The sequence below is a fragment of the Stegostoma tigrinum genome, chromosome 20 (genome assembly GCF_030684315.1).
Source record: "Stegostoma tigrinum isolate sSteTig4 chromosome 20, sSteTig4.hap1, whole genome shotgun sequence".
NCBI lineage: Eukaryota > Metazoa > Chordata > Chondrichthyes > Orectolobiformes > Stegostomatidae > Stegostoma > Stegostoma tigrinum.
In genome coordinates this window covers 25,863,799-25,887,468 of record NC_081373.1, presented here as the reverse complement: position 1 = coordinate 25,887,468, position 23,670 = coordinate 25,863,799, and the positions used below count along the sequence as shown (strand labels likewise).

General features: G+C 40.1%; 1 protein-coding gene across 1 annotated transcript in view; it reads left to right on the top strand.

Annotated features, from left to right (window-relative positions):
• Positions 1-14,021: 14,021 nt before the first annotated feature.
• The window catches only part of LOC125461835 (regulator of G-protein signaling 10-like), a 35,020-nt gene continuing 25,371 nt past the window's right edge, over positions 14,022-23,670 (top strand). The window contains exons 1-2 of the mRNA XM_048551103.2: positions 14,022-14,272; positions 21,718-21,836. Of these exons, the coding sequence (XP_048407060.1) occupies positions 14,221-14,272; positions 21,718-21,836 (171 nt within the window). The 5' untranslated portion in view covers positions 14,022-14,220. The remainder of the gene's footprint in view (positions 14,273-21,717; positions 21,837-23,670) is intronic.

The following is a 23,670-nucleotide window of genomic DNA, read 5'->3' as shown; positions in this document are numbered from 1 at the left end:
GCAGAGATTGATAAATTCTTGATCTCACAATGAATCAAGGGCTACGGGGAGAGTGCAGGGAAGAGGAGCTGAAATGCCCATGAGCCATGATTTAAATGGCTGAGTGGACTCGATGGGCCGAATGGCCTTACTTCCACTCCTATGTCTTATGGTCTTATGGACAATGTGCAATACAAGTGCATTATTCAAGCATTTAGAACTATCACTGCAGTTTCATTTTATGCACTAAACTATCCTAAGGAAGAGACTGAAAAAATACAGTAAAACAATTCAGAAACTTTAAAATGAGTTTGATTTGAAATCACTCCACGGAGGTTGGTATCCCGTCACGCTTTATTTACATGTACATAGTACTTGACACCAGTCCGGCTTCTCCAGAGACAGCTCTCAGAGGGAACAGAACCTCTGACTATCCTCTTTATATCTATCAGCCTGGGCTCCCTGATTGGACCAGGTTAGCTGCTCCAATCAGGGAACTCATATTCCATGAGGTCCACCTGGCTGACCTTGTTTCAATCATACAATATTCTTATACCCTTTAGAAAGATCCGAAAGGCATTTTTTTTTACCAGATTGCATTCTTTTCAAGTCTGTTAGTAAATGATAACCAATTCAGAGTACGAACACAATTCCATTGACAGGCTGGTCACCTTTGTATGACTGGGCAAGGTGAATGTTATACTGTGTCTGATGGGTTCTGTTCACTGTTCTAATGAAAGGCTAATGAAAGGTCACTTGAACTGAAATGTTAACCTGTTTCTCTCCATAGATGCTGCCAGCCCTGCTAAGACTTCTAACAATTCTACTTGAGATACTCTACATTTTTGCAAGAATTTCATAGGCAATGAAGCATAGCCTATTCTTGCAGAATAGCTGAAAAGAATACACTTTTGATGTGGTAAAATTAGTTATAAAAGCAGGTGTGATTCATAAACAGGAACTATGTGGTAGAAAATTATTTAACTCATAGAGTTTTCATCTTAAAATGGAGAATGGAATAATGGTGCAAGATTATAACCTTAAATGTGAAGTGGAAAAGAAATGGATGACAGGACATGAGACATAAGGTGGAAGAAAAGCTAATTAACACAATAACCAAGTAAAATACCCCATTAGATACATAACATGTTTTCCCTAATATCCTAAGGTAGTATTGGCATAATTTATTTTGAAAGATGTGTAATAAAATATTTGTTATTTATCTATGTATCATATATCTTTGAGGGTAGATCTTCACATATTCACTTGAATTAGATTCTGCTGAAAGTTACAAGTGGTTCAATGCTTTAATTTAGAAATATGCATGTTTATTCCATTAGCTCACTGGTGAAAAATATTTCCAGCATCATTCATTTTACTGTATTTTGTATTACTTAAGTATAACATTAATTAAAATAAATTCACAGAATGCATCTACTTTTCATTAATTCACAAATCAATGTGAATAAGAAGCCTGCAAAGTTATCAACAATAATCATAGTTTAGCAAAATCAATAAAATCCAGAAGGCAGGAAAGTAACAAAAAAAAGAGATGAAACCATCATACTTTCAACTGACATACAGAATGGATGAAACATGCATATATGAATCATTTCCCTATTGAAAATATTTGCTGCATGTTAAGCCATATTGAGCTGAAAGATGATAGTCAAAAATATGTACACTTGGGAATATATTTTGACTCAAGCTAATAAATTCTGTATTGCTTTAACATGCTTTATACTGATGGATCTAACCTTATGAATCAGGAATAAATGCACAAACAGCCGTTCTGATGAACTCACAGACTCTTGAGATACAGACCATCCTGAAATGTTACGTTGGAAACAATTTTCAAACTGGCATTGGAATGAAACTGACATAGTTAAGCCGGACTTTGATGTAATGGTTGTCCATGATGACATTCAATCTTTGATAAAGCTCACATGATGCTTCGTGTATTTTGACTGCAATGTGGTACAGAGCAGATCCAGGGAATAAGCTCTCTTTAATATAATGTTTGATATGGGTGAAGGCCATGTGTTAACTTGAGCTCCAGTAATTCAAGTTATGGCTCACAAAATTAGAAAAAGATGACAGGCATCAAAGTGCAGACGGTATGATAGTCAAACCCAATCTTCCTTTTTACTAATATCAGCTATTCCGGTAATTCACATGACTTTACATCCTGCATTAGCCCAAAATTCAAGGTCTTTTTATAAAGATGGTGAACTGATAAATAGTTCCAGTAAAATTTTGCTTAATTTCTTCTACGTATGGTTAATGACATTGGTCACTGTTGTGATTGTTCAAATGCCTTGAGAACATTTTTTGCTGCCTATCCTTTACATTAGTAATGCTGCCCTGCATGAAAGATAAGGTTCCTCAATGGAGCTGATGCTGAAATGTGCTTTCAAATTTGCAAATACATATTTCTTCACACAGTGGTAGTGATCTAATTTTTCTCCTCGTAAAATGCCAATATCCCAAATGTTTGTGTCAAATATTTTAAATTTTCTTGCACAGTCAGACACTCTTGCTGGCGCTCCTCTGCTTTGCCTGTTCTTTTTCTTCTTTTTCCTCTTCTTTTTCCCTCCCCTTAGTCCCAGAGGCAAATTTTGAAGCAACAGCAGGTGTGGGGAGCAAGTCTCAGAGCAGCATGTGGGCAGCAAGTCCTGCGTGGAGACTGACATGGGGGAAGAGGTCCTGGAACTTAACTTGGAGCAGCTGGGTGCTGGAGCAGACTAGAGGCTCGGAGTGGAAAGGGTTCGGAGTGGAAAGGGTACGGCTGTTGGCCTGGGGTCAGGTGCGGGCGGTCAGACCATGTGCAGAGGCCCTGTGCTGAGCTGCTACAATGTAATGTTTATTTGAAATTTTTTTATCTGACTATAATGTTAATCATTTAACAATGTCTTATTTCTAACTTATTTTTTAAACTCTGTAAAGTAATGCAGCTACTTTTTACTCCTCTTTTGTATCCATGATTTGTACCTAAGATGGTGCAATAAAGAGACAGACACTGCAATAAGAGACAGACATTGTAAAAGAGTAAGGTCTAGGCCCGAAACATCAGCCTTCCAGCTCCACTGATGCTGCTTGGTCTGCTGTGTTCATCCAGCTCTATGCCATGTTATCTCAGACTTTTCACTGTACTTCTACAATGGACAATAAAGGAGATTGACAATAAAGGATATTCTAATCTATTCTAGTCATTTAGGTACATATGTATGGTATGTGATGCATGGCCACTATTTAGGAACTGTAAGTGCACATATGTGTTATTAGAAAGACTTAAGCATCAAGGTTTGTAATCTGAAAGGGCCTCCAGTTCTCCTTTTTCTTTCTTGTACCTCCAGTTTGTATATTTTCAGATGAAGATATACAGACAGTGCCATGTTTGCTGCAACTTAAGGGTAGTTGGATGCATAATACATAGCCACACCTAGGATCTTGTTTTTTGATGGATGACCCACAGCTCCAGTCTGCAAAGAGTTAATTCCTTGAAGTGATATAGACCCTAACATTTCATTATGGACTTCTCCAAGAGGTGTAAATGTGTATTCCACTCTGCTGAGCACGTCTTCCTGCACTGTACGTAAACATCTGCCAAGGCCACAACACATGTAATTGGTCTCATATCATCATTGGTATCATATTAGTTGTATGATAATTTAGAAGTGAGCTTCAATTCCTTATAGGAAGCAGTTTTGCAAGTTCCAATTTTCTAGAGGTCTAGTCCAATATTCAGTTTAAGCTTTGGTTATCAAATGCCGTGATGTTTTTCTTTAATCACTATATCCGTCTTTGTGTTAGCGAGTTTTGAGAAGATTTGTAGCTCAGGTTGAGGTTCTGGATGTGAGCTTGCTCGCTGAGCTGGAAGGTTAGTTTTCAGACGCTTCGTCACCATTCTGGGTAACATCATCAGTGAGCCTCCGACAAAGCGCTGGTGTTATGTCCCGCTTTCTATTTATCTGGTTAGGTTTCCTTGGGTTGGTGATGTTATTTCCTGCATTGGTGATGTCATTTCCTGTTCTTTTTCTCAGGGGATGGTAGATAGGCTCCAAATCAATGTGTTTGTTGATGGAGTTCCGGTTGGAATGCCATGCTTCTAGGAATTCTTGTGCATGTCTCTGTTTGGCTTGTCCTAGGATGGATGTGTTGTCCCAATCAAAGTAGTATCCTTCCTTATCTGTATGTAAGGATACGAGTGATAGTGGGTCATGTCGTTTTGTGGCTAGTTGATGTTCATGTATCCTGGTGGCTAGCTTTCTGCCAGTTTGTCCAATGTAGTGTTTGTCACAGTTCTTGCAAGGTATTTTGTAGATGACGTTTGTTTTATTTGTTGTCTGTATAGGGTCTTTTAAGTTCATTAGCTGCTGTTTTAGTGTGTTGGTGGGTTTGTGGGCTACCCTGATGCCAAGAGGTCCGAGTAGTCTGGCAGTCATTTCGGAAATGTCTTTGATGTAGGGGAGAGTGGTTATGGTTTCTGAGCCCGTTTTGTCTGTTTGTTTGGGTTTGTTGCTGAGAAATCAGCGGACTGTGTTCATAGGGTACCCATTCTTTTTGAATACGCTGTATAGCAACACATCCATCCTAGGACAAGCCAAACAGAGACATGCATGAGAATTCCTAGAAGCATGGCATTCCAACCGGAACTCCATCAACAAACACATTGATTTGGAGCCAATCTACCATCCCCTGAGAAAAAGAACAGGAAATGACATCACCAACCCAAGGAAACCTAACCAGATAAATAGAAAGCGGGACATAACACCAGCGCTTTGTCGGAGGCTCACTGATGATGTTACCTAGAATGGTGACGAAACGTCTGAAAACTAACCTTCCAGCTCAGCGAGCAAACTCACATCCAGTCTTTGTGTCTGAACTGCAAAGGTAATGAATTTAAAACTAAATAAACTTACCTTGTTGAAGTGGGCATTTTTCTGTTATTATTTAACTTTATTAGTCAACAAGTTTTATTCACCAACCCATGACAGCTGGTCTAGAATGTTCAAGAATGAACTATGTATTAATTTATTGATTTTCTTTTTTCTGTTGACAATGTCAGTGCCAAAAGTCACAGTGCTAAATATCACATTGGTTTCATCAGTAACACTTGTTCTCAACCTCAAAACTGTGGTTTATCATTCCATTCTAGAATTTAAAGCACATAATCCAGGCTGCCAATGTAATGCAGTTCAGTACTGAAGGGATTCAAAATCACATGGAACTTTTCAAAAGTGGACAGAAAATTCTTCAGATGCCCTCGCCAACATTCATCCATGCAATATGTCAAGTTTTTGTTCCTCATCTTCATGCTATTTGTGAAAACTGCTTCTGCATTTAGGGTTATATAGCACAGAAACTGACCCTTCGGGTTTGCCTATGGACTAACAGTTCAGAAATAATTAACTAGTTGTAAAGCTCTTTTAAATGTTTGTAAGTCATTGTATAAAAGGAAGTCATTTCCTTTTGAACACAAATTAATTTATATTACCTGAAAATAAATCAGGAGTAAGGCTTCCTCCCAACTGCAGTCACTAATATTTGGGAACATAGGAACAGAATTAGGCCATTCAGCCCCTCCAGCCTGCTCTGCCAGTCAATAAGCTCATGGCTGATCTGTGGCCTAACTCCATATACTGGCCTTAGGCCCATATTACTTGATACATTTGCTTAACAAAAACTGTCTGTCTCAGATTTAAAATGAATTAAATTAGCATTGACCACAATTTGAAGAAAAGCATTCCAAACCTCCACTAGATGTTGCATGTAGAAATCCTTTTTAACACCTCTCTTGAATGGCCAGGCCCCAATTCTTAGACTATGACCCCGGTTCTAGAATCTTTAATCAGTGGAAATAGTTTATCTACCTGTTTTCCCCTGTTAATATCCTGAAAACCTTTTTTAGGTCATCCCTTAACCCCTTCCAGAGAATAAAGGCCTAATTTTACTAAGCTCTCCTCAAAACTTAGCCCTTGAAGTTCAGGTATTATCTCGTAAATATGCATTTAACTCTGCAGGGCCAAAACATCCTTCCTAAGGTTTGGTGCCCAGATCTGCTCATAGTGAGGTCTAACTAGGGTTTTGTATAAATGTGGCATAACATAAGCATCCTGATACTCTAGCCCTTTTGGTACAATGTCCAGCATTCCATTAACCTTTATTTTCTGCACCTGTTTGTGGCATTTTAAAGAGCTATGCACCTGAAGCTCCAAGTCTCACTGGACATCCACTCTATTTAACATTGTGCCTTTCAAAATATCCGGATCTATTCTTTCTTCAGTTTCAAATGGATAACCTCACACTTGCACATATTGAAAACCATCTGCCCCAGCACTGCCCATTCACCTAACCTATCAATTTCCTGTTGTAATTTTATGTTGTCATCAACACTGTCTACAATGGTGCCCAATTTTATGTCATCAGCAAATTTAGATATTTGATTTTTATGCCATTATCCAATTTGTTAATGAATATTATGAATAACTGAAGCACCAACAAAGATCCCCATGGGACACCACTAGTTAAATCTTGCCAATTTGAGTACTTAAGTATTATTCCAGCCCTATGTTTACTTCCACTCAACCAATTTCCTATCCATGTCAGTAATATGCCCTAAATTCCATGGGCTTCCATCTTAGCTGACAGTCTCTTCTTACATGGGACTTTATCAAGTGCCTTGTGGAAGTCCACATAAGCAACACCCATCAACTTAGCTCTGTCCACTAGCTTTTTTACCACTTCATGAAATTCTATTAATTTTGTCATGACCTACCCTTCATGAATCCATGCTGATAATCCCTAATTAATTGACAAATTTCAAGGTGATCTCTTACCCTATCCTTGATTATGGGCTCTAACAATTTCCACCCCATAGATGTTAGGCTAAGATAATAAAATGTGAGGCTGGATGAACACAGCAGGCCCAGCAGCATCTCAGGAGCACAAAAGCTGACATTTCGGGCCTAGACCCTTCATCAGAGAGGGGGATGGGGTGAGGGTTCTGGAATAAATAGGGAGAGAGGGGGAGGCAGACCGAAGAGGGAGAGGAAAGAAGATAGGTGGAGAGGAGAGTATAGGTGGGGAGGTAGGGAGGGGATATGTCAGTCCAGGGAAGACGGACAGGTCAAGGGGGTGGGATGAGGTTAGTAGGACTGGTCTGTAATTCTCCAGTTTCCCTCTGTCACCTTGCAAAAGAGGAGAGTGACATCAGCAAATTTCACATCCAGAGATACAAATCCTGAACAAAAACAAAGTTGCTGGAAAAGCTCAGCAGATCTGTGGAGGGGAGAACAGAATTAACATTTCCGATCTGGTGACTTTTCCTCAGAGCTGATGGTGGCTGGGAAAACGTCAGTTTATATGCAGAAAATAGGGAGGTGGGTGGGGTAGGGAGTAAACGATAGGATATAGACTAAAGAGACAGAAAGACAGTTGGACAGACAAAGGAGTTGCTAACGATCAGGCTGGGAGGGTGAATAGTTGTCAATGGGGACTGTTAGTGACTAACAACTATGAGCCACTACACACCCCCCATTGTTAGTCACTAACAGTCCCCATTAACAACTATTTGGGGAAGGTGGGACCTCTACAAACAGGACGGTCTCCACTTGAATCAGAGGGGCACTAATATCTTGGGTGGGAAATTTGCTAGTGCTATTCGGGTGGATTTAAACTAGCTCAGAAGGGGGATGGGAAACTGAGGTGTAGTCCTAGTACCCAGAAGGATGAGCATAGGGAGGACAAGGACAGGACCTTACTGTCACAGGAGTGTGCTGGCAGACAGCAAGCTGGGTTGAAGATAACAAAGTGTGAAGCTGGATGAACACAGCAGGCCAAGCAGCATCTCAGGAGCATAAAAGCTGACGTTTCGGGCCTAGACCCTTCATCAGAGAGGATGGGTTGAAGTGTGTCTACTTTAACACCAGGAGTATCCGGAATAAGGTAGGTGAGCTTGCAGCTTGGATAGGTACCTGGGATTTCAATGTTGTGGCCATTTCGGAGACATGGATAGAGCAGGGTCAGGAATGGATGTTGCAGGTTCCAGGGTTTAGATCTTTCATTAAGGTCAGGGAAGGTGTTAAAAGAGGGGGAGGTGTGGCTTTGTTAGTCAAGGACAGTATAATGGTGGCTAAAAGCACTTTTGATGAGGACTCGTCTACTGAGGTGGTATGGGCTGAGGTCAGAAACAGGAGAGGAGAGGTAACACTGCTGGGATCTTTTTATAGGCGCCCGCAAAGCTCCAGGGATGTGGAGGAGAGAATTGGCAAAACTATTCTGGGCAGGAGTGAAAAGAACAGAGTGGTCATTATGGGAGACTTTAACTTCCCTAACATTGACTGGAAATGCTATAACTCTAGTACGTCGGATGGATCAGTTTTTGTCCAATGTGTGTAGGAGGGTTTCCTGACTCGGTATGTTGAAGGGCCGACAAGAGGGGAGGCCACACTGGATCTGGTACTTGGTAATGAACCAGGCCAGGTGTTTGATTTAGTGGTAGGTGAGCACTTTGGAGAGAATGACCATAATTCAATTATGTTTACTTTAGCGGTGGAAAGGGATAGGAACATGCCACAGGGTAAGAGTTATAGATGGGGGAAGGGCAATTATGATGCGATTAGGCAAGACTTAGGAGGCATAGAATGGGTTAGCAAAATGCAGGGGATGGGGACAATCTAAATGTGGAGCTGGTTTAAGGAACAGATATTGCGTGTCCTTGATAAGGTATGTCCCTGTCAGGCAGGGAGGAAGTGATAAGGTAAGGGACCCGTGATTTACTAAAGAAATTGTATCTCTTGTTAAGCGGAAGAGGGAGGCTTATGTGACGATGAGATGAGATGGTTCAGATGAGGCGATGGAGAGTTACAGATTAGCTAGGAAGGATTTAAAGAGAAGGTTAAGAACAGCAAGGAGGGGATATGAGTAAGACATTGGCAGGTAGAATAAAGGAGAACCCTAAAGCTTTCTATAGGTATGTGAGGAATAAGAGGATGACTAGGGTAGGAATAGGGCCACTCAAAGACAGAAGTGGGAAGTTGTGTGTGGAGATTGGAGAGGTGTTAAATGATTATTTCTCATCTGTTTTCACTGAGGAACAGGAGAATATTGTAGAGGAAATGACTGAGTTACGGGCTACTAGAATTGAAAGGATTAAGGGAAGTAAGGAGGAAGTGTTATCAATTCTAGAAGGTGTGAAGGTGGATAAATCCCCTGGGCCGGATGGGAGTTTTCCTAGGATTGTCTGGGAAGCTAAGGAGGAGGTGGCGGAGCCTTTGGCCTTGGTCTTTGAGTCGTCATTGTCTACAGGTTTAGTACCAGAGGACTGGAGGATTGCAAATGTTGTGCCTTTGTTCAAGAAGGCAGTAGGGATGACCCAGGTAATTATAGGCCTGCGAGCCTTACGTCTGTTGTAGGAAAAATTTTGGAAAGGATTATAAAAGATAGGATATATAATCATCTGGCAAGCAACAATTTGATTGGAGATAGTCAGCATGGATTCATCAAGGGCAGGTCGTGTTTCACAAAACTCATTGAGTTTTTTGAGAAGGTGACCAAGCATGTGGATGAGGGTCGGGCAGTTGACATGGTGCACATGGACTTCAGTAAAGCCTTTGATAAGGTTCCACATGGTAGGGCTATTGGAGAAAATACAGAGGCACGGGATTGAGGGAGATTTAGCAGTTTGGATTGGAAACTGGCTTTCTGTTATAAGGCAACGAGTGGTAGTTGATGTAAAATATTCAGCCTGGAGTCCGGTTACTAGTGGTGTGTCTCAAGGATCTGTTTTGGGACCACTGCTGTTTGTCATTAGTTAGTAAGTTTGCAGATGACACTAAAGTCGGTGGAGTGGTGGACAGTGTGGAAGAATGTTGCAGATTGCAGGGAGACTTGGATAAACTGCAGAATTGGGCTGAAAGGTGGCAAATGGAGTTTAATACAGATAAATGTGAGGTGATTCACTTTGGGAGGAATAATAGGAAGGCAGAATACCGGGTCAATGGAAAGATTCTTGGTAGTGTGGATGTGCAGAGGGATCTTGGTGTCCATGTACATAGATCCCTGAAAGTTGTCACCCAGGTTGATAGTGCTGTTAAGAAGGCTTACTGTGTTTTAGGTTTTATTGGTAGAGGGATTGAGTTCTGGAGCCGTGATGTCATGCTGCAACTGTACAAAATGCTAGTGCGGCCTCATTTGGAATATTGTGCGCAGTTCGGGTTGCCCCATTACAGAGGATGTGGAAGCATTGGAAAAGGTGCAGAGGAGATTTACCAGGATGTTGCCTGGTCTGGAGCGCAGGCTCTATGAAGAAAGGCTGAGGGACTTGGGGTCTGTTCTCATTGGAGAGAAGGAGGCTAAGAGGGGATTTAATAGAGACATACAAGATGATCAGAGGATTAGATAGGGTCGACAGTGAGAGTCTTTTTCCGAGGATGATGACTTCAGCTTGTACAAGGGGGCATAGCTACAAATTGAGGGGTGATAGATTTAAGACAGATGTCAGAGGCAGGTTCTTTACTCAGAGAGTGATAAGGGCGTGGAACACCCTGCCTGCCAATGTAGTTAACTCAGCCACATTAGGGGCATTTAGACAGTCCTTGGATAAGCATATGGATAATGATGGGATAGTGTAGGGGGAGGGGCTTAGATTAGTTCACAGGTCGGCGCAACATCGAGGGCCGAAGGGCCTGTTCTGCGCTGTATTGTTCCATGTTCTAACCTCCTTTTTCTGCTCTGAATACTGAAGCAATTGAATTGTTCAGCATGTCTGCCATTTCCCCCGATCATTGACTATATTCCTATTCTCTGCGTTCAGTCAACCAATAGTACTCTCACCCAGCTGCTTTACATTTATATAACTGTAAAATCTCTTCTCATTGTCTTTTATGTCCTTTGCAAGCTTCTTTTCAAATAAACCTTTTCAGGCACTCTTATAAGCCACTGTGTGCGCCTTTACTGGCCTTTATGTTTGTCCTATTCTGTGGGATCTGTACTGTTTTTTGTGCTCTTTAAAGCCATTTCTTTAAATTTTATTCTGTCCCTTACATTCTCAGATATCCATGACTGTTTTGTCTTGTGAGGTGGATCATTTCTTTCTAATAGGTATAAACTGCTTCTGAATAGCATTAAATGTTTCTTTGAACAATCTCGTCTATTCCTGCAGGTGTTTTACCTATTAGCAGAGTTTCCCAGTTTACTGTGGACAGTATCTACCTTATCCCATTAAAGTCTGCCTTACTTAAATCCAAAATTCTAATATCCAATCTTTGCTTAGCTCTTACAAATGCTGAAAAAAATTCAAGCATGTTTGACAATTTGACAAGTGTTCATGAACAACTAGGTCACTAATTTAGATCAGGGTCATTGCTTATTACTGGATCCAATATTGTTTGTCCCTCTTTTGCATCCAAGACATATTGCCATAAGAAACTATTCTGGACACACTTTAGAAATTCATAATCTTTCTGGCAGGTGCTTGTCTGTCTCTCCCAGTCTATGTTAAGATTAAAAGCCCACATTAATACTACTCTGTCTTTGCTACACTGTTGCCTAATTTCAGCATTTGTACGATCTAGCACTTCTAAGATGATATCAGGTAGGTCTACATATGACACCACCATTGTTGTTTTATTTAGCCCACAGTAAGCAAAGTACCAACTGACAGTTGTCATCTAGGTGTGGGACAACTGATAGTTGAGCTGAAATACAAAAACAACAATCTGATATACAGAAGTATATAATACTGGAAATAAGTTATAACAATGAAAACCAAAGAATATTGTTGGGAAAATTAGGATAAAGACTGTATTGTGCACGTCATAATTTCTCAAACCACCTGCAGTATTTTGCAAGGATTATCTAGGCACTGGTATTTCTTTCAAGAAGGATAGAATTGAAAAATAAAGATATTGTGACAAATTTATATCTAACTTTGGTTAGGCTACACTTGGACAGTTCTGGTCACTATAGTAGGAAATAATAGAGGCAATATAAAGGATGTAAAAACAAAGCAATGTACCAGAACTGTGAAGTTATATCTTTTTAGGAAAGATGAATAGGCATTAAAACAGAATATAAATCATTAAGATTATGAAAGATTTTGATAACAGCAGGCAAAAAGATAATGTGGAACATTTGAGGCGAACAGTACTGATGCATTGAGTGACAAGTTGATAGATGAGGGAAGGGCTGTGGATGTCATATACATGGGCTTCAGTACGGCATTTAATAAAGTTCCCCATGGTAGGCTGATAGAGAAAGTGAAGTTGCATGGGGTCTCGGGTGTACTAGCTAGATGTATAGAGAACTGGCTGGGCAACAGGACACAGAGGGTTGTAGTGGAAGGGAGTTTCTCAAAATGGAAAACAGTGACCAGTGGTGTTCCACAAGGATCTGTGTTGAGACCACTGTTGTTTGTGATATACACAAATGATCTGGAGGAAGGTATAGATGGTCTGATTAGCAAGTTTGCAGATGACACTAAGATTGGTGGAGTAGCAGATAGTGAAGGGGACTATGCAACAGAATATAACTAGATTGGAGAGTTGGTGGAGAAACGGCAGATGAAGTTCAATCCAGGCAAATGTGAGGTGATGCATTTTGGAAGACCTAATTCAAGAGCGAACTATATGGTATATGGAAAAGCCCTAGGTAAAATTGATGAACAGAGAGGTATGGGTGTTCAGGTCCTTTTTAGCCCTAATGGTGGCAACGCAGGCGGATAGAGTGGTCAAGAAGGCATACGGCATGCTTTCATTCATTGGACAGAGTATTGAGTACTAGAGTTGGCAGGTCATGTTACAGTTATATAGGACTTTGGTTCAACCATATTTGGAATACAGCGGACAGTTCTAGTAGCCACATTACCAAAAGGATGTGGATGCTTTGGAGAGGGTGCAGAGGAGTTGCACCAGGATGTTGCCTGGTATGGAGGGCGCCAGCTATGAAGAGAGGTTGAGTAGATTAAGATTGGTTGAGAGGGGACCTGATTGAGGTCTACAAAATCATGAGAGGTATAGACTCATGAGATATAGGGGTGGATATAGGGGTCACAATTTTATGGTGAGGGGGAAAAGTTTAAGGGAGATATGCATGGAAAGTTCTTTAAGCAGAGAGTGGTAGGCGACTGGAACGCGTTACCAGCGGAGGTGGTAGAGGCGGGCATGATAACGTCATTTAAGATGTATCTAGACAGATAAATGAATAGGCAGGGACCAGAGGGATACAGATTCTTGGAAAATAGGCGACAGCTTTAGATAGAGGATTTGAATTGGTGCAGGCTTGGAGTGCCGAAGGGCCTGTTCCTGTGTTGTAATTTTCTTTGTTCTTATCAGGAAGATCGATAAGCACATGTAGGAGAAAGAAATAGAGGGTTGCACGACTATATTTATGTATGATGGCGGCTGGAGAGGCTAAAGTGGAACGTTAACTGGGATGGGTTAGCCGGTCTGATTGTTTTGGTTCTGTATATTCATTGCATAGCTTAAGATTTTTAAAACTTACAATTAAATACTGTCAACTTCTATCGATCAACTGCCTCAAAGATTATTTCCAAGATAGTAGGAACTGCAGATGCTGGAGAATCCAAGATATACAAGGTGTAGAGCTGGATGAACACAGCAGGCCAAGCAGCATCAGAGGAGCAGGAAGGCTGACGTTTCGGGCCTAGACCATTCTTCAGAAATGCTCTGATGTTGCTTGGCCTGCTGTGTTCATCCAGCTCTACACCTTGTTACCTCAAAGATTAAGTTACTTGCAAAGTTGATCAACCTGATGATAACCCGGGTAGTTGTGAACATTTTATTTCAAGTATGCATTCTCTATGCAGGTGATCCTTGCCACAGCCTTTGTAATTCCGGAGGGGTCCTGAAGAATTCTGCAAAGTAGATGACTGCACAGAAGTATCAGTAAATGAAGAGAAATGGTCATCTTTTCACACTGATAACACAGTCTAGCATTTCCTTTCTTTCATCTCTCCATCTCTTCCTGTTCATTCAGTGGCTGTTCGGGTGCCAATAAATTGCGAGGGCTGAGCTTCTGGTGCGTTTTGAGCGAAGTGTAAGCACAGGAAGCCCAAGCCACACTTGTTACAGCAGAGGGGAGGAGGAAGATGCACACTTTTCGCGTCAGTCTCTCAGCGAGAGAGGGGAAGAGCGGACGAGAGCGAGTTTTGTGAGTGTCTGCGGAGAGGCAGAGTCCGAGTTCCTCCTGGTAACCCCTCAAGGTCTGACCCCGAGGATCATGTTCGTGTCCAAAGCTGTCAGCCGGCTGAGCCGCAAGCGACCACCTTCAGGTAAGGTCCAGAGGCCACAGCGTGCCGTCTTCTCGGTCAGCAGTTGGGTCTGTTCTTCTTCTCTCTCGCGCCGCAGCTGGACTCTGGCTCTTGTTACCGGGCAACCGAAGGCACCTCAGCTCCTCCCCTTCCCCCCAAGTCCCTCGTGCGACGCCCCCCGCCCCCAACTCCAGTTCCTCGCGCGACGCTCACCCTCTAACGGTTCCTTTTCAGCCGGTAGCCTGAGCTTGCCCGCCCCGGCACCGCTGCAGAAACTTGTGCTGGGAGCGCCGGTTACGACCCACTCGCATTTTTTTTGCGCCAAAATGCGGAACCAGAAGCAGGAAAAGTTCATTACAGAAACTAGCTGACTCCCCAAGTTTCTCTCCGTCCCCGCTTTTATTTTAAACTGTTCTCGGTCCCCAGCCCGCCAGCCCCACACCACTGCCAAATAAGCTCTCTACTTGCTGTTCTCTCACTGGTTTTCTTTGGTATTAGTCCAAGAAAGACTTTTCGCAGCCCAGCGAATGAGGAATTGGTTATAGGGAAGGACTTGGAATCTTTCTTTCTTGCAAAATAATGTTTTTCACCATCAGACAGCACTTTTTGAGAACTCCTGGATTGTGCCCCCACCCTCCCATCACCCCAGCATGAAAGATAGAGGAAAGTTAGGAAGCATATGTTTTGATGTGTAGTTAATATCTACACCAGATATTTCTTTTCAGAAAACACATCATTTCCCCTACTTTTGAGGTCACCTGGCCCACTAACAGACTGACAGCGCATATAAAACAGCCATTTTGGGTATGATATTAATTGACATGCAGGACAAGTGTGATGAAACTGTTTCCTTCAAAATTAGCCTTTTGGGGAACCATATCATAGCTATCTTCATTTTAGTGGTATTGTGGAAGAGAAAATTATTCTGAACTCTCTCTTTAACGTAAGTTCAACTACTATACCCTCTTACTACTACCTTTGATTTTTAGTGATAATACATTCTTCTGAACAGTCTTCGTGCGCTAGTTCTGCCCAAAGGCCTTAAACAGATTCTTCTGCATTGTAGATGTGTTTGTCATGTATTACGGTATAAGGTTGAATAAATCTGACGCATAATCATATAGCTTAATTAAATGACAAATTTCTATTCAGTTGAAGGCCCTATTTCTGTCTCCTATGTGCTCCTGAAAATTTTCTGGCTGCAAAAACTGGCTCATTGTTGAAATTACAACTGGGTGTGAGTTTACATCTTATTACTAGTTTGAATTCTGTTCTTCAATCTGGCCAGTCTTATCCTATACTTTTATAATGTCATACAAAAGATGTTTTTATGGCAAAATGCCACACATTTAAAAAGTACATTAGCAATATGGATATGGAATTGGCTGTGCAGAAACAGTGAATAGTGGTTAAAGGGTGATTTCTTGCTGGAGGATAATAATGAATTCTCCAGAGGTCTGTGTTGAGACCCTAACTTTTCTCGACATGTATAAATGATCCAGATCTTGGTGTACAGCACATAATTTCAGAGCTTGCGTATGCCACAAAACTTGGATGCATTATGAAATGTGAGGGGGAATAGTGTAAAATTTCAAAAGAACATAGACAAGTATGTGGAGTGAGCAGACAAGTGGCAGATGAAGGTCGATGCAGAAAATCACAATTGTGACACAGAAGGAGGTTGTTTTGCTGATCATGCCTGCAATGGCTCTTCAAATAAACAACATTACCTAGCGCCAATTTCCTGCTTTTACCCAATACCTTTGTGCACTGTTTCTATCCACATAATCATCCAATGTCCTCTTGACTGCCTCAATTGAACTAGCCTCCATCAAATATGTAGGTAATGTACTCCAAACTCTAACTGCTTATTGTGTGACAGTTTTGTCACATAATCCTTGCTTCTTTTGCACATCATTTTAGATCGATGTTCTCTATTCTTGCTCCGCTTATAAATGAGAACAGCTTTTCCCTCTCTATTCTGTCCAGCTCATACCTAATTTTAAAAACCTCCATCAAATCTTGTCTCAGTCTTCTTTCTTCAAAGAAGAACAGTTCTTTAATTGAACCTCATAACTAAAGTTTCTCATTCCTGAAACCATTCTTGTACATTGCTTCTGTACTCTCTCCAATGCACTCACATCTTTCCTATCCTGTGCCCATGACTGTACACAGTACTTATGCTGAGGTCTAACAAGTGTCTCACACAAGTTCAGTATCACCTCCTTGCTGTTGTACCTACCCCCCATTAATAACGCTGAGGACATGGTATGCTTTAATAAATGCTCTCTCCATCTGTCCTGCCACTTCAATGATCTGTGCATGTAGACACCCAAGTCCCTTTGCTCCTGCTTGCCCTTGAGAATTGTACCCCAATTTTATTTTGTCTTTCATGGTTCTTCTTACCAAAGGACACCACTTCATTTTTCTTTGCATTGAACCTTATTTACTACTTACCGCTCACTGCACCAACTTGTCAATCAGAAATGTGAAGTGATTCAGTTTGTAGGATGAACATGACAAGAATATAAATTAAAAGGTGCAATTCTAAACAGCATGCAGGAACAAAGAGCCCTGTGTGTATTTATGCATGAATTATTTTAATGTGACAGGACAGGTTGAGAGAGCAGTTAATAAAGAGTACTGAATCCTGGGCTTTATGATTGGTGCAGTAAAGTACAAGAACAAAGAGGTTGTGCTGAACTTGTATAGGACACTGATTTAGCCTCACTAGGAATATTTCAACCACTTCTGGGTGCTGTACTTTAAGAAAGATGGTTAGACTTTCGAGAAAGTGCAGAAAAGATTCATTAGAATGGTTTCAAGGAAGAGGAATTTCAGTTATGGAGATAGACTGGAGAAGTTGGGATAACTTTCATTGGAGAAAAGAAAGCAGAGAGGAGATTCAGTGGGTCTATTCAAAATCATGAAGGGTCTGCACAGAGTAGGTGTTGAGAAAAGGTTCCCACCCTTGAAAGCATAGATATTAAAAAGATAGGTGAAGTACCCATAACCTTATGAGACCATAGCACAGCTCTCATTATAGAGAGACACTGGTGATGGTTTAACCCAAGGGTCATCATGCCTTAGGTGAGGACAGAAGGAGAGGCTGCACTGATGATGTTACCCAGCAGGGTAATGAAATGTCTGCGGAACAATGAACCAACCAATTACAACGTCCACAACCTGAGTTACAAATCTACTCTAAAACCTTAGAGAGGCCTTTGTGGTATCCTCACCAGGTGCAGAATTTGAACCCATGCTATTGACATCACTCTGTATTGCAAACTGTCTCATCCAGCCAAATGAGCTAACCAATCCCCAGATTTGGTGGTAACTTCCTAAACACAACTAACGACAGAATAATCAAAGTAGAAAATTCAGAAAAAGCAACCATTCATTTCTGCTGATTATTAGAATTATATAGATAGTCAAAGCCACATGCATTAACATGCTGGTTTAATGTGGTTATATTTAATACGATCACATAATTAATTAGTACAAAGCTAGATATCAACACAGTCTAATTATTCCACTCAATTTTTAATGAATTAAAATTGTAGGCTAAAATTTAGATTAGAACTTTTTGTACTATCCACTTCCTTCTATTAGTTAAATCATGCTAGTTCTAATGTTTGTATATTTTAAACAGAAATCTGTATTTCTATGCAAAAGAACAATCCAAAAACTTGAAATCATTAGTCCACAATTTTTGAACAATGGCTGTTTAGAAGCTTAGAAAGAGAGAGAATAGCAGGTGTATTAATCCTTAATATGTTCTTCTTAAATTTCCTGATTTCCCTTTATTTAGAGTCATATGGCATGGAAACAGCACATTTGGTCCAACTTGTCCATGCCGACCAGATATCCTAAACAAATTTAGTCCCATTTGCCAGCATTTGGCTCATATCCCTTTATATCCTTCCTACTCATCCAGATGCCTTTTAAATGTTGTAATTGTACCAGACTCCACCACTTCGCCTAGCAGCCACTCCATACATGTATCACACTCTGCAGGAAAAAGTTGCCTCTTAGATCCCCTTTAAACCTTTCTCCTTTTACTTTAAACCTGTGCCGTCTAGTTTTGGACTGCCCCACACCAGGGCAGAGACCGTGCCTATTTACCCCATCCATGTCCCACATGATTTTATAAACCTCTATAAGGTCACCCCTCAGCTTCTGGTGCTCCAGGGAAAGTAGCCCCAGCCTATTCAGCCTGTCCCTATAGCTCAAATCTATTAGCCCTGGCAACATCCTTGTAAATATTTTCTGAACCTTCTCAAGTTTCACAACAGCCTTCCTATAGCAGGGAGATCAGTATTTAATGCAGTATTCCAATAGTGGCCTAACTAACGCCCTGTACAGTTGAAACATGACCTCCTCACTCCTTTACTCAATTCACTGACCAATAAAGACTAGCAGACCAAACACTTTCTTCACTACCCTGTCTACCTGTGACTCAACTTTCAAAGAACCTATGAACCTGCACTCCAAAAGTCTCTTTGTTCAGCAACAGCCCCCAGGACCCTGCCATTAAGTGTATAAGTCCTGTCCTGATTTGAATGTTCAAAATACAGCATCTCACATTTATCTAAATTAAACTCCATCTGCCAATCCTCGGCTCATTGGTCCATCTGATCAAGATACCATTGTACTCTGAGGTAACTTCTTTGCTGTTCGCTACACCTCCAATGTTGGTGTCATGTGCAAACTTACTAACCATTTATATAAATGATGAAAATCAGTGGACCCAGCACCAATCTTTGTCGCACATCGGTGCTCACAAGCCTCTACAACCACCCTCTGTCTTCTACCTTCAAGCCAGTTCTGTACCCAAATGGCCAATTTTTCCTGTATTCTGTGTGATCCAATCTTGCTAACCAGTCTGCCATAAGGAACCTTGTTGAATGCCTTACTGAAGTCCATATAGAGCATGTGCACTGCTCTGCCTTCATCAATCCTCTTCGTTACTTTTTCAAAAAAATCTCAATCAAGTTAGAAAGACACGATTTACCACACATAAACCATGTTGACTATCCCTAATCAGTCCTTGCCTTTCCAAATACATGTAAATCCTGTCCCTCCTGATTCCCTCCAACAACATGCTGACTGCCGAAGTCAGGCTCACTGGTCCAAAGTTCCCTAGCTTTACCTTACCACCTTTCTTAAACAGTGGCACCATGTTAACATTCCTCCAGTCTTCTGGCACCCTACCTGTGGCTTTGATGATACAAATATCTCAGCAGGGGACCCAGTAATCACTTCCCCAGCTTCCCACAGAGTTCTAGGGTACACCTGATCAGGTCCCAGGGATTTATCTACCTTTATGCATTTTAAGACATTGAGCATCTCCTCCTTTGTAATATGAACATTTTCCAAAATGTTGCCTTTTATTTCCCAAGGTTGTCTATCTTCCATATCCTTCTCCATCTACTTTTTCTGTATGATTCGCATATTTAACTGTGCTTCTGTCAAAAGATGCAACATTTTCATTACAAGGAATAGTTAAGATACATCATGATCTAACATCACACTAGCTTAAGAAATATGATAACCTCTCTCCACAATGTCAAATTTAGTTTAGTGTCTCCATTTCACTGACGTGATTACAAGAGATGTGTTCCCTTATATTGTCCATTAAAATATTTCATAACTTTTGAAAAAATATTTATTATATCTCCTCTTAGCCTTACCTGGTGTACTGGAAATAATTTCAGTATCACAAGTTTCTTTTCACACTATTGCTTCTCTGGTATTTTCTAGGTCACTCTGTGCTGTACATCTTCTATGGCTTAAGGTCTTTTCTTCCTCGAGCTTGAAACTGTATAGTGCAATGTACAGTGCCACACCAGTACTGTTAAATTCTGGGGTTTTTGTAAATCCTCTGCTGAAGTAGGAGAATCACTGCAGAATTTCACCTTCTACCACCTTATGTTCTGACTCATGCCAGTTCATCTCAACTTTTGGCTCTTAGTCAGAGATTTGAGAGGTCAATATGTTGTCTGTTGAGAGTAAATCTGAGCAGCTCTGTCTAGGAAGAAGTGTTGGATTTTGGGTAAGCAATGACTCATTCTGCCACTTTGGATGGATGTTAAACACTGTTTCTATGCTGGTGAATGATCAGATTTTAGAAACTTTTATCTGTACATTGGCTCCGCCACTCACCACTTCTAAATCTGTGTCTCTCACCCTGGCAGAAGAATCGCCAAATGTTTCAAGATTTTTCAGTTCTGACATTAGAATAAGGGAACCAGACTTATTAGTTTAAACACTGGAATCTGTCTCAGTTTCCTCCCAAAATCGTACCTACACTACAAGCAGCTAAAAATTGTGAGGAAAAACAATTTCTCCAGTATTTTGATCATCACTTTTTTCCTTAAGCAATTCAAATAGGAACAGATAGATTGACTACTCGCTTCATTATTTTAGCTACTGCTAAAATAGCTACTGTATTTCTTCTAACAACAGTAATTGAGTTTCATTTCAATTGTATGTAAAGAAGTTTATAAAGTTAAGCAAGGTCTTATAGAAATATGTATTTTGTTTTTCTTTTACTTAAGCTTAACAAAATAAATTTGATAATTGCTTGGTATCACAGAATGTAAATGCTGCTAAAATGACATAAAAGTCATGGAAGTCTGATTTCTTGCATCCTAGTTTTGATGAGTGCAAGTTGAAAAACTGTTCTTTAAACAAAATGAATTGGAGATCTGTTGGGATCTTCACAGAAATGCCGTGTGATTTCAGAACAATGGAAACTGTTGTCAGTGTACTGTTGGTGAAAAAACATGCAAAGCCTTAATAGTTTCTATCCCAGGATAGCAGGATAATGTCTTAAAATTTGTTATTAAAACAGTTTACTTACCCCTGCATTTTGTTTATGCAAATCTCAAACTTTGAGTCTATAGTCACCTGCCACTTAGCACCAGTGATTGTACTTCATCTAACTTGGATGATTTGTGTATTTATACATTTATATTGCTGAGATGTAACTAAGAACTGTCTAAATGTTGCAAAGTGGTGTTAGCTTTGGATGACTGCTAGCTTTGGATGTCTGCTAGCTTAACCTTGTAGCTAATGTGACTGAATCTTACCCATTCTGCCTATTAAATGTCCCTTCCAATGCTGTGGCTTAACTTTGTTTTTCTTTGGCCATATGATTTGTAAATAAAAAAATATTGCTTGCCTTGGTACAATGATGAGCATGGAGATGTATGTAAAAAAAGTGTTGTAGATTGCTGCCACAGAAAAGCAAATTGTAGAAGTGTGACATTTTTTCATTAATTCTCAGGAGGAGTTAATTTCCACTATCTATGAACAGTCAAGGGAAACTTTATTCAAAAAGAAAGCAAATATTTTCCTGAGGTTGGTCTGTAATCTCAGTTAATCTGACCAATATAAATTCTGCTAAAACTCGTTTTGTCACAGAAGTATTCATTGTAAAGTATTATGCCTTTTTATTACAGAAATTCATGATAATGATATGCGTGCAACTGACAGCCAACAGAATTCAACAGGAACCTCCAAGTGGGCTATTTCATTAGAAAATCTTCTAGAAGATCCAGAAGGAGTAAAACATTTCCGGGTTTGTCAGCTTTAAGTTTGTTAAGTGGATTTGTTGAAGTTTGTTTTACTGGCTATCGTGAAATCAGGAGAATTATTTGAGTTAATGAAGTTCACATTTGTTGCATAAAGAATATCCTATTTTAAAAAAACTATTTTTCTTGTTTTCTGTTCTCTCCTATTCCCTTATCTTTCCCCTTATTCTCATTCACTCTTTTTCATTCCTTGGTAGAATGGAATTTCTGAACTCTTTGGCATTAGAGTTGTGAATTAAAACTTGGTATCATTAGCATTTAAGATGTAAAGGGGCTTGACAAAGTAGAAGGAGCAATCCAGAATGAGAGGTCATAGTCTGAGGATAAAAGGGAGCAAATTTAAAACACAGATGAGGAGAAAGTACTTTCCTCAAAGGGTTGTGAATCGTAGAAATTCACTACCCAAGTGTGTACCGGATGCCGGGACACTGAATAAATCTAAGGAACAGTTAGACAGATGCCTGCTTAGTAACGTGTTGAAGAGCAGGAAAGTGGAGTTGAGGCCAAGATGAGAAGAACTATGATCATATTAAATAGCAGAGCAGGCTCCTTACTTGCTCCAGCCCCTAGATTTTATGATTTGATGTTGGTTAAAAATGAATCATTTTGGTGATCTTTCATCAATTTTTCAGGAAAATTGTTTAAGCTGAACTAAATATCAATTAGCTTGATGCCTTATTTCAGGTATGTACAATGGAATTGTTGGAAATCTCACAATTATTCCAAAAATCTAAGAACCTAACAGAAATAAATGTATTATACCTTTGCAGCAGAAACCTCAGCACAAATACCACCAAAGGCTACTTCTCAGTATTTATTTTTGTTTATTTATTCATGGGATGTAGATATCGTGACCAATATTTATTGCATGCCCTTATTTGTTCTGTGTAGCATTTTGATACAACAATCGGTAGGCAATTAAGAGCAAACACCATGCTCTCGTGGAACGTGAGTCACTTGCTGTCAGACTAAGTAAAGATGTCATATTATCTCCCTGAATGGCACGAATTAACCAGTTAGGTTTTTAATCATAATCTGGTAGTTCCATGGTCATTTTTAATGATAATTCAGTTAAAATATTACCAAGAACTCAAATCTTAAACTGTGGAGATGGAATTTAAACTTTTGTTCTCGCAAATTATTCCTGCAGGTTACTATTAATATTAATAGCCAACTGGCAACTTAACCACTTCATGACTATATCCCCCTGGTTATTGACGTAAATGAGGAACAGTCTTCAGGAAGTGATATCAGTTGACAGCAGGATGAAGACTTAGAGATTGACCAAATTGGAAAAATATTCTCTCAAAGACAGATAAATCCATTTCTTAAAAGGAACATTTTCTTGGTCTACCTTTAAAAAGGTTTGCATAGTTGTATAATGTATGATGAATTGGAACAATGTATTTTGTTATGGCCGGGTGAGGGGAGAATTGGCTCCATTCTTTTTAAACTGAGACCACAGTTGGTCAATTGATTACTCATTCCTACTGCATAAGTGAAATTTATAAATTTATTTGAGTTCTTGGTGAATAGATGTTGCTCTGATTCACTTTTCACTGGTATTAACGGCCAAAACCTGAAGGAGGGAGAGAGAAGAAAAAACCCATTCCGCTGTTACAAATCTATTATTCATCGTTCTGTTGCTTGAAATACTTTTAATTTGTGGGTATTCCCATGTAGGGCTTCATTGTTTCTTTTAAACTGGATAATCTGCAGTGGAGTCATTCATTTCAATATATTGGAGGCAAGAGCATGGAATATTTTTACAGCAGAGGTAAATAGTTTCTTGTTAGACGAAGGAATCAAAGATTTTTGGGG